General features: G+C 40.7%; 1 protein-coding gene across 7 annotated transcripts in view; it reads left to right on the top strand.

Annotated features, from left to right (window-relative positions):
* OSBPL6 (oxysterol binding protein like 6) overlaps positions 1-13,298 on the top strand; it is a 189,003-nt gene extending 175,705 nt beyond the window's left edge. For all 7 annotated transcript variants that reach the window (XM_050968992.1, XM_050968990.1, XM_050968989.1 and 4 more), the window contains 8 exons: positions 2,080-2,217; positions 2,583-2,646; positions 3,145-3,223; positions 4,094-4,238; positions 6,374-6,518; positions 8,890-9,016; positions 9,755-9,877; positions 10,820-13,298. In XM_050968992.1, coding sequence (XP_050824949.1) covers positions 2,080-2,217; positions 2,583-2,646; positions 3,145-3,223; positions 4,094-4,238; positions 6,374-6,518; positions 8,890-9,016; positions 9,755-9,877; positions 10,820-10,928 — 930 coding nt within the window. In that variant the 3' untranslated portion in view covers positions 10,929-13,298. The remainder of the gene's footprint in view (positions 1-2,079; positions 2,218-2,582; positions 2,647-3,144; positions 3,224-4,093; positions 4,239-6,373; positions 6,519-8,889; positions 9,017-9,754; positions 9,878-10,819) is intronic.
* The last annotated feature ends 1,620 nt before the right edge of the window (positions 13,299-14,918 follow it).

Genomic DNA, 14,918 nt, shown 5'->3' with positions numbered 1-14,918 from the left:
GTCCTCTGCTGTCAGCAAATATCTGTGAAACCAACTGGGAAAGTGTCTCATCGCCCTCTAGTACTGGTCCATTCAGAGGATGACAACCAGCTGCTGCTATCATTTACTCAATTAGCTCAGGTGACAGAGAATTCTGCGATGGATCTAAAGGTTCCAATTCTGCTGATGAATCATGCGGGTGTCACTGTGATGCTACATGATGGAATTTCTGTTTTTGCAGTTTGCTTTTTAAAAAACCTAGGAAATTACACACAAAAAACCTATGATGAAAGAACATTAAGATTGCAAAGTCCTGCCCAAGTTAGGAAATAACAAAATTAAGGTTGTCTGTCCTGTTGGACACAAGAGGTGAATTGTGGGAAGGCATTGGAGGCCTCTCAGCACACAGGTGATTTAGCCTGAGACATTATTACAAAGTGGGAGGGTTATCACCCGAAGTGAAAGAAGCATCCAGGTTCTAGGCTATGCCCCAGTTGGGACACCTATCCTTGGTTTAAAGCACCATTAAACTTGGGTGAGAGGGTTTTGTGTGTGGACAGTAGGTGGATTAGGATCAAAGCCTAAATGAACTGTGTAGTGAAGACATATCCTAAGTGAGCACTGTCCGTTCAGTGTACACTGAATAAGGCAGGGATCCTGAGGAAAAAAATAATATGTGATCACATAATTAAAGACTGTATCATAACACACGCATACAGGAAAGCCAAATTAAAGTTGCACAGTTCATGATAAACGAAGTGGCTTGGTCTGAGAATGAACATCATCAGGTAGAAGGTGTCATCTCAGGAGAAAGTTAAACAGAAGATGATAATGGCCATAAAGGAAAACAAATAGTGTCACAGTGTCTGTTGAGAATTCTGATCTTATACACACGCACACTTCAATGATTCAGAGTTCATATGAGACCTGTTACCCCCTGTGCATCATTGCCCCTCGGCAGAGATCAAACTGTATATTCTTTGCTCCCTCAGTGAATTCAGAGAATGAGGCCTGGTCCACACTACAGCGTTAAATCGATTTAAACAGCGTTAAATTGATTTAACCCTGTAACCGTCCACACTACAAGGCACTTTAAATCGATTTTAAGGGCTCTTAAAATCGATTTCTGTACTCCTCCCCAACGAGAGGAGTAACCCTAAAATCGATATTACTATATCGATTTAGGGTTAGTGTGGACGGAAATCGAAGTTATTGGTCTCATTCTTTTACTGAGCTACCCAGAGTGCACCGCTCCGGAAATCGATGGTAGCCTAGGACCATGGATGCACACCACCGAATTAATGTGCCCTAGTGTGGACGCGTAAAATCGATTTTATAAAACCAGTTTTATAAAACCGGTTTTAATAATTTCGATTTTATGCTGTAGTGTAGACGTGGCCTCAGATTTTGAAGGGATTCACACATTAGTGAACGAGTCAAAGTGATGCTTTGCTCAGATGCCAGCTGGAAATAATGGAGGGGGCTCATTTAGAGCTCCATTCGGTCCAGGGAATGGGAGCGAGAAAGCATGAGGGTGGAGATATGTGAGCAGTGGTTGGTGGACGGAAGGTAGCAGAGGTTGAATGAGAACTGATAAGGCAAGTATAGATGGGGCGTGGAATGACTTAGCTGCTTATTTCCTGCTGGTGAAGCAGCTTGGCAGCAGTAGAAGTAGCTGATGGAATTTGACGGTTCTGTGGACTAATTTTGGCAAACTCAGTTAGTTTATCCTGAATGAGGAGAATATCTTTTTATGGACCAGATTGTCCACAGACCCCGAGCAGAGCTCAGGCACAAACGGGAAGGGCAGTCCTGGACCAGCTGCAACTCCCCAATCCTGCACCATCTGGCCCTAGCCTCAATTACTGCTGCTGAGCAATAGCTCTATTTTAGGCCACTGGTATGAGGTCCCTCAGGGTATGTCTGTACTTTGCAATAAAATACTCACAGCTGGCCCATGTCGGCTGACTAATAGTGAATGAATAAAGAGGCAATTAAGTGCTTTTAAAGGATAAATTTATTCACACTGCTGCCCACACAATTGACAATGATGAGGGAGCACACCGAGGAATCTTTAGCTGTTTTTCTGTGTTTTAACAGGTTCTCATAGCTGCCTTTGCAGCTTCAGGGTATGCCTCCACTTACTACAGAGCAGGAAGCAAGCCATTCAATCCAGTGCTTGGTGAGACTTATGAATGTATTAGGGAAGACAAAGGGTTCCGATTTTTCTCAGAGCAGGTAAAACCTGTTTCTATGTAAATCTTAATTTCTTTGGAAGTGGAATGACTTTAATTTTTCTTTATGGTTAAGAACTTGTATTCCCACTAGAGTAAATAGAGTTGACGTGAAAGTTATTAAATCCAGAAAAAAATGTACAATAAACTAAAATGATTTATATAAAATATATCCTTTAATGTAGGAGGCTGTAAAATAAAGTTTACTTCATGTTAAACATGCTGAGGCTTTTTGTTTGTTTGTTTTATTGTAATATACATAACTGAATAGTTTTTAGCTTGAGGTAACTGTCAGTTACACTGATTTTTTAAAATGAAAGACTTCTTTTGTGTTAAACAACTCCTCGCCACTGTAATTTTATTTTTCAGGTTAGCCACCATCCACCCATTTCTGCCTGTCACTGTGAATCAAAGAATTTTGTGTTTTGGCAAGGTATATATTTTAATTCAAAGGCCTAAAGATCAAGTTTTTAATAAAATAAAAAGTTTATGATCTCACAATTATTATAATTAGGGATGTAGTTCTCTGGAATTTATTTAATAGATTAGTTGAGTATAGTTATTGTATTAAGTTTTGCTGGCTGTTGCTTTAAAGTGTTTCAATTTTAAACTGTAAGGAATGAGGCGATGCAGTATTTTATCATCCATACCAGAGTGACTTGCATTATGTTTATTTGTTCTGCTGTCTTTATTTAAAAACTTTATACAGAACACACTGTTATCTATTAGGAGACAAGGGATAGATTAATCTCTCTGATATGAGGTTGTCCTTCCAGAATAACCTTTTTTCTGTCTTCAAAACAGGTTAATGTTCTGTTCAAAAGCGGCAGTCTGGCATAGATCATCTGGTATGCCATTTAGTGGCGTAGATCTCTGAAGGTATAATATTTTGGTCTTTTGTAATTTTCTAATATTTCACTCTATCATTTAGATATCAGATGGAAAAATAAGTTCTGGGGGAAATCAATGGAAATCCTGCCAATTGGAACACTGAATGTGACTTTTCCAAAGTAAGTTACTGTCTTGTTTCCTTGGCTATGTTTTTTCTTTTTAAATCTAGGAAGATGCTTTTCCTTCTGAGGGCTGGATGGATTGTGGTGGGGGAGTAGAGATCCCACATGATGAGCAGCTGGCAGTATGTAAGCTCCCTGCTCTGATCTCCCATTACAGATGAGGTACTGAAGCACTGCTAGAGCCTTAAGGCTCAGTCAGACGCTTGTAGGGAAAACCCAGGAACTCTCTAAAAGCATCTCACTGGTAGAGGAGAATAGATGCATGTGAGGAGGCACTAACTCCATACCCAGTCGTTGGAATGGTGGGCTGCCCAGAGCAAATCTGTTAAATACTGTGTCGGCAGCTGGCACTCTGTCTGCAGTAGGGCTCTCAAGGGTGCTAATGCTGGGCTCATCTGAACCAGGATTAACACAAGGGGAAACGTTTCAAAATCTTTTGTTGTGTAGACAGGGCCATTTGGCTTCCTTCAAATGTAGCCTTCAGGGAGGGGACAGAGGATTTGGTCACAGAGGTAGAGTGGTGTGTGGCCTCCCAAATCCTCAAATCCTGGGAATCTGCAGATCTTAGGCCTTGGCTACACTGGCTCTTTACAGCGCTGCAACTTTCTCACTCAGGGGTGTGAAAAAACACACCCCTGAGCGCAGCAAGTTACAGCGCTGCAAAGCGCCAGTGTAAACAGTACCCCAGCGCTGGGAGCATGGCTCCCAGCGCTGCAAGCTAATCCCCACGGGGAGGTGGAGTACGTGCAGCACTGGGAGAGCTCTCTTCCAGCGCTGGCACCGTGACCACACTCGCACTTGAAAGCTGAAATTTAATTTACTGAAATTTAATTTACGTTACCAACTATATATTAACTTTATTCCCAGGTATGGAGATTACTATGTGTGGAACAAAGTCACCACCTGCATACACAACATCCTTAGTGGAAGGAGATGGATAGAGCATTATGGAGAAATAACAATCAGAAACACAAAAAGCAGTGTTTGTATTTGTAAGCTCACATTTGTCAAGGTAACTTATGATTTGTCATGCAATGGTAATATATGACAAAAAGTAAGCAGAACTATTTTCTTAGCCTAGACCTGGCTACAGTTTTCTCAGTCTTCTGCTGTTCCCCTAAATTCCTTCTTCCCTGTTCTGTATCATCACCACTATTTTATCAGGTAAGAAGGCCAATAACAAAACACCACCTAAGTTGTGATCTGAGATTTCTGCCAGTATTAACATGTCTCTGTTATTACTGGACCAGCCCATTTGATGTCAGTGTGTTTCTGTGCCCATTTGATGTCAGCAGCACTGACAATAAATTACTGTTTTTTTAATTTTAAAATGCAAATAGCCAGATTCTGTTCTATTAAGCCAGTAAAAACCAGGAGGAACTCAGTCCTTCAGAGCAGTTACTCTGGATTTAGACTGTTCTAACCATGATCAGAATTTGGTCCTAAGTTTCTTATCTGTTTAGAATAGTGGTGTTCTGCTTCATTGTATTTATATATCCTGGTGATAGTTCTGTATAAAAACAGTAATATGGATCTGCTAGAGCTGATTTTTTTGTAAAAATAAAGAGTTTATCATCTCTGGTGTTGCTACATGCACTTCAGTGTCAAAAGGCCCACCTCAGTTGCTGCAGTGATGCATTATAGTTTGTCTCAGGTGAGGACTTAGGCCTTGGCTACACTCACACTTTACAGCGCTGCAACTGGGGTGTGAAAAAACACCCCCCTGAGCGCTGCAAGATACAGCGCTGTAAAGCGTCAGTGTAATCAGGGCAGCAGCGCTGGGAGCGCGGCTCCCAGCGCTGCACGCTACACCCGTAAGGGATGTGGTTTACATGCAGCGCTGGGAGAGCTCTCTCCCGGGGCAGCGCTTTGAAATTCCAAATGTAGCCATACCCTTAGTCAGTGCTTCGGAACCGGACTGTTTAAAGGTGAAAGGGAAGGGAATAGTCATGTCTGAGAAAAGGAAGACATAGAAGAGAATGAGAGAAAGCAAATACAGGGTGCTGTGGGATGAAAGTAGCTTCCCCCCTCCCTCCTCACACACATTTAGTTAACAGGATCTGGGCAAAGAATTCTCCAGTCTTTAGCGTGGCAGTGTCAGCAGCTTAGGCATCTGGGGAGAGAAAAAATATACATCTGATTTTTTAACTTTAAGGAGGGGGGTCTGTTTCTACTACAGAATGGTGAAGGAATCTGACTGGTGAAGAGGCTATATCTTACTAGTGTGCACAGATAATTAAATGAGCTTGAACCCCTTTATAAACAACCAGACTGCTATTTTCATCAGAAAATACTGCTATGTTCAGTGAACATATACATGTCGACGCACCCAGTATTCCAATTTTCTTCGTTTTAAATTGCAACCATTATGGGGATTGGCAGTAGATTGAGGTGGGACAAAAGAGAACTTTGATGCAGAATCTGGAACCACCCATCAGTGGCAGATAAAGAAGCATTTGCAATATGTATAGATTCGTATGCATAAACTTTCTGTTATGTTATTACTTAATTCTTCCTGGAGTTCCGAGAACTGGACTAGATGACCTACTGAGGTCCCTTCTAGTCCTACACTTCTGTGATTCATTTGTTTTCCTATCTATAAAATATTGTGAACCAAACATTCTTCATTGTAATCCACTTGTTTAAAAGTATGTTCAGGTATACAAGGAAACTTTTCCCTAGTTAGTTTTAGAGATGGACACAATGGCTCAGCATATTATGTTGTTCCAGAATATTCCAGGCTGCCATTTTCTGTTTTGTGTTTTAATGTAAGTAATATTCAGTTGGACTAAACTCTTAATTCCTGAAGTGCCAAAAATGTGCCTGGTACTGTAAAAAGATACCTAATAATGGAGTCACAGCCCATTAAGACTTTATAATCTAAACAGGGTAGACATCTGCTTGGCAAGGAAATTCTGTATAGATTTGTTGAGATAATTTTTGTAGCAGAACTGCAGAGATGTCACATCGTTATGCATGTCTTCAATTTCAAGAAATTAATAGCCTCTAATTTTTCTTTGTTGGGGATGTGGCTGCAGTTGACTTTTACGTGTTGCAATATTTAGAAGTATGTTGTGGGATATTGTGATATACAGTGTGACAAGGAAATCAACTTTGTTCACTTTCCTCACTTTGGTACATTTTCAGGTGAATTATTGGAATTCAAATGTAAATGAAGTCCAAGGGGTTGTCATGGACCAAGAAGGAAAGGTGGTGCATCGCCTCTTTGGAAAGTGGCATGAAGGGCTATACTGTGGGGTTGCACCTTCAGCAAAATGTATATGGAGGCCAGGTAAGAAAATTCTGGTCAACTGAAATCCTTCAGGTGGCTTTAGTCTCACTAAACACTGCTTTTAGCCACCCATTTTAAATACAAATTGAAAAGCAAAATATACAGCTAGATGAATAACAAGGAATTGGCACAGCAGCTATTGGTATCTTTTATTATTGAATGTAAAAGTGTCTAAAAAGAGTGTGTGCTCCATCTTATGAGTCATTTTTTAGATTTTGCTTTCAAATCTGAGGCTAAAATTTGGTTACAGGTATTTAGCATGTTGGGAACATAATCTGAGGAAATAAAGGAAATAATTGGATTTTGGAGTAAGGAAAATGTAAATGTTAGCCTTATCCTCCTCTCACACCTGTGCAGATCAGGGTATCTCCACTGAATTAAACAGAATTACATTGGTGTAAAACCAGTATAAGTGAAAGGAGAAACAGGTTGGTTGTGTCACTGCCTTATTGCCCTAATGGTCTGTTTTTCAAAGATAGTGAGCACTTGCAGTTCCCATTGACTTAAGTTTCTTAAAAATTGATTACTTACTTAAAGAGACAATGTGGGTTCAAACCACCATTACCATGCACCTCCTCTAGAGCAAAGTGGGCATGTAGCCGTGCCTTTGTGGGTCACAACTGAGAATACCAAATTCAGGACAAACTGCTGAGAAATAGGGCAGATACACCCCAAAACTGCTGGTTATTTTCCCTTAAGATATACCAAACCAGCAATAAAAGTAAACTTCTGTTTCACCACACTGGCTAACAAGAAGTCAAAGCAGCAGTTTCCTTAGGCATTCCAGTCCTTGTATCACCACCAAAAACACTAGACTTAATGATGAGTGGTTCCTTGCAACCAGTTTCATCAAATGAAAGGTTCTTCCAATCCCAAAGAACCAGCCACACACCCTGGTCAATATATAACTCAGATCTTACCCAATAAACTCGGTTATTTTAGCATCTAAAATCTAAAGGTTTATTTAAAGAAAGAAAGAAAGAAAGAAAGGTGAGAGTTAAAATTGGTTAAAGGAATCAAATACATACAGTAATTACAAAGTTCTTGGTTCAGGCTTGTAGCAGTGATGGACTAAACTGCTGGCTTAAGTCACGTCTCTTGTTGCTTCCAAATCATTGGAAGGACCTCAGTCCCTTGGTTAGAATGCTCCCGTTAGTATAAGTACATAGTTCAGAGGTTTGAGCAGGAAAGAGGCTGGAGCAGGAAAGAGGCAAAATGGAGATGTTTCCAGGGCCTTTTATAGCTTCTGCCATGTGGAGGGAAAGCCATTGTTTCAAACAAAGGAATGGTGTCCTTAGCCTCTGTTTGTCAGAGGGTGGAGATGGATAGCAGAAGAGAGATCTCTTGATCATTACCTGTTAGATTTACTCCCTTTGGGGCACCTGGCATTGGCCACTGTCGGCAGACAGGATACTAGGCTGGATGGACCTTTGGTCTGACCCAGTATGGCCATTCTTATGTTCTTAACAAAGCCCTTAGCACAGCTAGTGGAAAACTGGGTAAAAGATGGAGTTTGGAGTCACCTGGGCAAGTCACGTGTGCCTGAATAATTTTGCTTAGTCATAGCAGGAAAGTCCATTAAGTGTAGATAGGTATCGCCCGTGGTCCATTGTGAGTTAAGTGTTCCTTGTTGAGCCACTTAATTTGAATCGTCCCTTCAAGACATGCAGGATAAATACCTTGTGGGTGTTACCCCAGGACCAAAAATATGAGAAATCCAGGTATAGAGCCAATACGCATAACTTGAAATACAAAAATGATACATGCATAAAGATAGCATAATCATATTCAGTGAATCATAACCTTTCCATAGAGATCTTAAATGCCACATTTTGTGCAAGATTTGTTGCAATTATATAAGAGTGATGGCAGCAATGATCTACATGGTCATCTTTTATCAGATAATATCACAGAGTATATAACAGTCCCTATTCTAATTTGATGGCATTTTACACCCACTTCGCACTGGTGGAGAGGAGATGTAGGGAAATGATGAATCACGCCCTATGAACCTGTTTAGGTACCAACATTTGGAGGGAGACCCAATACATTTGCTTTTATGGAGACTTTTCTATTTTTAACTTGAAAGAAGAGATATTTCAGATATTTCTCAAAAGGAAAGAAAGATTTTGAAAGTCTTGATCTGTTATGTACATAACTCTACTATGTAATAAGTTACCATTAATATTAAATGAAAGATGTTCTACCTAGAAAATAATATTTGATACATTTTAAAATGATATCAAATAAAGGAATTAGAATGTATAAATATTTTATTGGCTGTTATAGCTTTATAAATTCATTGGGCTGTATGTGTGTGTTTATAAAAATAGTAAAATAAGCATTATCTTTCTCAAATATGTTTATACAGGCTCCATGCCAACCCACTATGAACGTTATTATGGCTTTACAAGGTTTGCTATTGAACTCAATGAGTTAGATCCTGTATTGAAAGATATTCTTCCAACAACAGATGCACGATTCAGGCCAGATCAGAGGCAAGAAATCTCATTTATATGTTTAATATTTATGATTGTTTTATGGCAGAGTTTGAACCCAAGCATCGAATTTTGCCCAGATCTGCACTATAATATGTGCTATGCCTTAGATTCTGCTAGAAAAGAAAATATTAAATATTATGGTAAAAATCTTGGCTTATCCAGCTCAGGAAAGGGAAGCATACAGAGATCCTGGTGCTATGGGAATTCTTCTGGCAGAGGCAGAATTCCAGAAATTTCCAGCAAATACATGCTCTGGCATGTCCTTTCCTACTCCCATGAATAGAAGCAACGTTTGCCCATTGGTAGTACTTGCTGTTGGCAGTATCATATGACAGCTGGAGAGATGCACATGGCTTACTATAGCTCATGCATATGTAGCTGGTGAGCCAGCATATCAGCGATTCTTGTTTCTTAGCATTCTCTTGCATGCTAGGGAAGGATCCTGTCCTGTTGTTTGTGCAGAGAGTAGGGGGCTTGCTCTGAGTAGCTGAAAATGTAAACAAGACTAAGAAATTATATTTCAGACTCCAAAGTATAAATTAAATAATTTTACTATTTCTTTTTTAATTGGCTCTGGCCTTAAAGCAGGTGCATAGAACTCAATAGCTCTTTTCAAGAACAAAGAGCTTTTCAAGGCTGCTGGCCTTGTTTTCTAGGATGAATGTTTTTCTGGCAATGTTGTTACAGAATGATGAGATTGTATATTTACTAAAAGATCCGTTGTTATCTGTATAGACTTTTGGAAGAAGGAAATGTAGAAGCAGCAGCCACAGAAAAGCAAAGAATAGAGGAACTCCAGAGAAGTCGAAGGCGAAACATGGAGGAGAATAACATTGAATACAAACCAAAATTTTTTAAGTGAGTAAAGCAATTTCAGTAATAAGTCTATAATTTGTTTTCTGTGCAGCCATCAACATAAGAGGACAACGCAGAGGGCATCTGCCTCTTAAATAGGCAGGCCCAGAGTAGTATAATAAAGAAGTGAAAAGATGGAAACAATCCAATTTCAAGAAATACTTTCAGAGTGCTGAGTCCTGTCTGAGGCAATTGTAACATATTTTTAAATGAATTGAGTACTGACTAACCAAACTAGGAAGCCGACGGTCCCTGTTAGTCCACAACAGAAGTAAGACATAGGCAACAGCCTTACAAATTTTCTTCATATCATCCTGCCAATGTACCTCAAGTTTAACAGTGGAGAAGGAAGTTCCAGAAGGAATGTGTCAACTCATGTTTGTCCTAAATTTAGCGGTGTATTAAAAAAATAAAAATAAGAAGTGGTGGTGGGGAAGGTTTAAAATGACTTGAACAGAATTTTTAAGGTAGTTTTTCAAATTGTATTACTCTGGTTTTTGTTTTGTTTTTGTGGGGAAAAGTCGTGTGGTTTTTTTGTTTGTTTGTTTTAATTAAAACATTCCCTTAACTGGTGAAACTGATTGGCATAATTTTATTGTAGGAAATCAGTGAAATGCAGAAAGGAAACAAGCAGCATAAACGGTGGAAGTAAATTAGGCTCCCATCTTCCAATCTGGTCTACATGATTGGACCCATACACACACACGCAGAGTCCATTGAAGTCAATAGGGCTTTACATGGATGCAGGGTTGTATGAATCAGATGGTAGAATTGGATCCTTAGAAGTTCTAAAATGCCTTCACTTTTAACACAGGTTATGAAATTGTTTTATTTTTAAATTGCTGATGTTTATGCTGTATCCTTTTAAAATAGTAAATCAAACCTTTATTAAGACAATTTTCATCTGGGTTTGTTTTGGCTTTTTTTTTTTTTTTTCTTTTGCAGAAAAGTTATCGATGCCAATCAAAGAGAGAGCTGGGTTTCTAATGACACCTATTGGGAACTGCGAAAGGATCCTGGCTTTAGTAAAGTAGAAACCCCCATACTCTGGTAAACTGAGAATGTAGATCTAATAAACATATCACTCTCTGAAGAAAAAATTAATAACTATGCACAATATGTTTCTTATAGCTAAGTGTGGTTTGTGAGTCTACAGAAAACCTACCATTCGCTTTTATATTCATCTTTATAATGGACTTTCGAAAGTGCATTAGACCAGGTCCCTGACCACTTTTGGATCCTTTTTATTTTGCAGCAGCCATTTAAAAATAACCTTTAAAGTTTCATGTATTAAAAATGCAAAAGAAAGGAAGCAGATTTGTTATCCAGAGTTGCTCGGAAGAGGTTGTAATACACAAAACTGCAACTGGTGCTTAAAACAAACATTGAGAGTAACAACAAACAAACAAAATGAAAGAGAAAACATTTTGTTCTAACTCATTTTGTTAAAAACTCTTGTGTTACAACAGTCTTATCATTTCCGGCTTAAGGCTAGTCCTTTAGGGTATGTCTACACTACGGGATTATTCCGATTTTACATAAACCGGTTTTGTAAAACAGATTATATAAGGTCGAGTGCACGCGGCCACACTAAGCACATTAATTCGGTGGTGTGCGTCCATGTACCGAGGCTAGCATCGATTTCTGGAGCGTTGCACTGTGGGTAGCTATCCCGTAGCTATCCCATAGTTCCCGCAGTCTCCCCTGCCCATTGGAATTCTGGATTGAGATCCCAATGCATGATGATGCAAAAACAGTGTCGCAGGTAATTCTGGGTAAATGTCATCACTCAATCCTTCCTCCGTGAAAGCAACAGCAGACAATCATTTCGCACCTTTTTTCCCTGGATTGCCCTGGCAGACGCCATAGCATGGCAACCAAGGAGCCTGTTTTGCCTTTTGTCACTGTCACCGTATGGGTATTGGATGCTGCTGACAGAGGCAGTACTGCAGTGCTACACAGCAGCATTCATTTGCCTTTGCAAGGTAGCAGAGATAGTTAGTATCCCTATTGCACCATCTGCCATTGTAAATTGGCGATGAGATGACGGTTATCAATCATTTTGTACTGTTTGCAATTGGAAATTGGTGATGACGGTTATCAATCATTTTTTACTGTCTGCTGCTGTCTTGGGTGCTCCTGGCTGGCCTCGCTGAGGTCAGCGGGGGTGCATGGACAAAAATGGGAATGAGTCCCTGGGTCATTCCCTTCTTTATGTTTTGTCTAAAAATAGAGTCAGTCCTGCCTAGAATATGGGGCAAGTCTACTAGAGAGCCAGAGAGCACAGCCGCTCCGGGTCAGAGCCCCAGAGATCCCGCAGAAATGATGAGCTGCATGCCATTCTAGGGGGTGCCCCTGCAACAACCCCACCCGTTGCTTCCCTCCTCCCACACCCCTCCTGGGCTACCGTGGAAGTGTCCCCCCATTTGTGTGATGAAGTAATAAAGAATGCAGGAATAAGAAACACTGACTTTTTAGCAAGATAAAATGAGGGGGAGGCCGCTCCAGCTGCTATGATAGTCCAGGCAGGACATTAAAGGGTGGTGGGGAGAGGAGCGCAGCCTCCCGCTGCTATGATAGTCCAGGGAGTACAGAATCTTTTCTTTAGACATGAAAGGGGGCGGGGGCTGATGGAGCTCAGGCTCCAGTTGCTATGATGAGGACGGTTACCCAGCATGTCGTACCGTATGCCAGGAATGACAGGGAGTCATTCCCATTTTTACCCAGGCGCCCCTGGCTGACCTCATCAAGGCCAGCCAGGAGCACTCACGGGCTGATGATGGTTTTCCACCATTTTGTACCATCTGCCATCAGGAAAGGAAGGGGAGGGGATGCTGCTGTTCAGCACCACATCTGCCAGCAGCATGCAGTAGACATACAGTGACATTGAAAAATGGCAAGAAATGATTTTTTTCCCTTTTCTTTCACGGGAGGAGGGGGGATAAATTGACGACATATACCCTGAACCACCCCGGACAATGTTTTTGACCCTTTTGGCTGAGCTCCCAATGCCTAGAACACAAATGCTTTTCGGGGACTGTGGGATAGCTGGAGTCCTCAGTCCCCCCTCCCTCCCTCCATGACCGTCCCTTCGATTCTTTGGCTTTCCGTTACGCTTGTCACGCAGCACTGTGCTGAGTCCCTGCTGTGGCCTCTGTCTATCATAGCCTGGAGATTTTTTCAAATTCTTTGTCATTTCGTCTTCTGTAACGGAGCTCTGATAGAACAGATTTGTCTCCCCATACAGCGATCAGATCCAGTATCTCCCGTACGGTCCATGCTGGAGCTCTTTTTGGATTTGGGACTGCATGGCCACCCGTGCTGATCAGAGCTCCACGCTGGGCAAACAGGAAATGCAATTCAAAAGTTTGCGGGGCTTTTCCTGTCTACCTGGCCAGTGCATCCGAGTTCAGATTGCTTTCCAGAGCGGTCACAATGGTGCACTGTGGGATACTGCCCGGAGGCCAATACTGTCAATTTGTGGTCACACTAACCCTAATCCGACATGGCAATACCGATTTCAGCACTACTCCTCTTGTTGGGGAGGAGTACAGAAACCGGTTTAAAGAGCCCTTTATATCGATATAAAGGGCCTCGTTGTGTGGACGGGTGCAGGGTTAAATCGGTTTAACGCTGCTAAATTCAATTTAAACGCGTAGTGTAGACCAGGCCTCAGTGTGATGTGCTTGGACTGGCCTTGTCAAAAAGACATAATGCTTTTCTGGAAGCTGTTCCCATTCATATGACATTGTTCATGCCTTAAGCAACACATGAAGATATCTAATAAGTCATTTTAAAATATGTATTCTTAGGCTTGTGTGAGCGGCAGATTTTATTCATATTCAGAATATTGGCGATCATGTATTATTAAAAATAAAATCCACCTAAATGGATGAGAAGGGAAAGTGACCTGCTGTACATGCTTTAGCTTTGCGAAGCTGGTTGTGTAATCAGACTCAAACAGGAAAACTAGCTAACTTTGTGACAGTTTTGGTAAATGCATCTGGGTTGCTAGTCAGAAAATTCATATCCAACATGCCTAATGCTGTGATATATTTATCATATGTGCCATTGATTTGACATGGCCTCACACTTTCTCACATTTCCCCATAACTGTTTATACAATTAGAATTCCCTGTAGCTTTGCAACAATGTTAGAAACACAGAAAGATTTCACAGGAAGTTTTCTCTCCAGAAGTAGGATAGCAATATAAACATAACAGGCACTTTCTGTCATGCACACCATATTCTTTACTGGTCTGTTTGTCTGTGCCCACTCCCAACTTGAATTTCTTAGCTGAATTTGTTTGGGGGAGGAGTGGAGGCACTCACGCATGCTGCGTTAATGGCTTTTTGTATTGTCAAAATAGTTTTTATGCAAAATTAATTTTTAGTTTTTCATAAAGTGATTTTGTAGTTTTTGATTAAGAAACAGGACTCTTAAATGTTTTTATGCCACAGTTAAATGTCTATGGAAGGAGGCTGGGCACTTTCTATCTGAAAAAATGACTGAAATGCATAACTGCAGAGGGCAAATATTATTAAAGAAAGTTTTATTAGATAAAAAAATTGTATTCCATACTATAGGATCTAGTCTTCTATTAACGCATCTGGTGTTTAAATAAATTACATTTACCTGTATATGTCTTCTGAATGTCCTGATGACACTTCTGTGTGTACACATGTCTCACATCTGTACACATCTCAAATCTTTTTGCATATACACAGTATATTTACTTTTTCTGCAGCTCAGCATTTCCCACAATTCTGGACATCTGGGCTTCTCTCTCTGCAGCTTCGTGGAGGCAGTTCAGTGCTTTGGTGTCTCATGCTCTGGACAGGATCCCTGTGCTCCTTCTTACCACCAGATTCTTTGCCTCCATGGCAACAGATGGTGTTGGTTTCTCTTGCGCTCGCCCTTACCTTTCAATTTGAGTTGTTTCTGCCCAGTTTTGGGGCAGTGGGGAGCAGTGTTCTCCTGCCCCCTTTCCTCCTCCTTCCTGGGTCAGTTACATCTTCAGTAGGTTAACCCTCTCTGAGCATC

This window comes from Gopherus flavomarginatus, chromosome 10 (genome assembly GCF_025201925.1).
Source record: "Gopherus flavomarginatus isolate rGopFla2 chromosome 10, rGopFla2.mat.asm, whole genome shotgun sequence".
Classification (NCBI taxonomy): Eukaryota; Metazoa; Chordata; order Testudines; family Testudinidae; genus Gopherus; species Gopherus flavomarginatus.
This window is presented reverse-complemented; position numbering and strand designations above follow the sequence as displayed.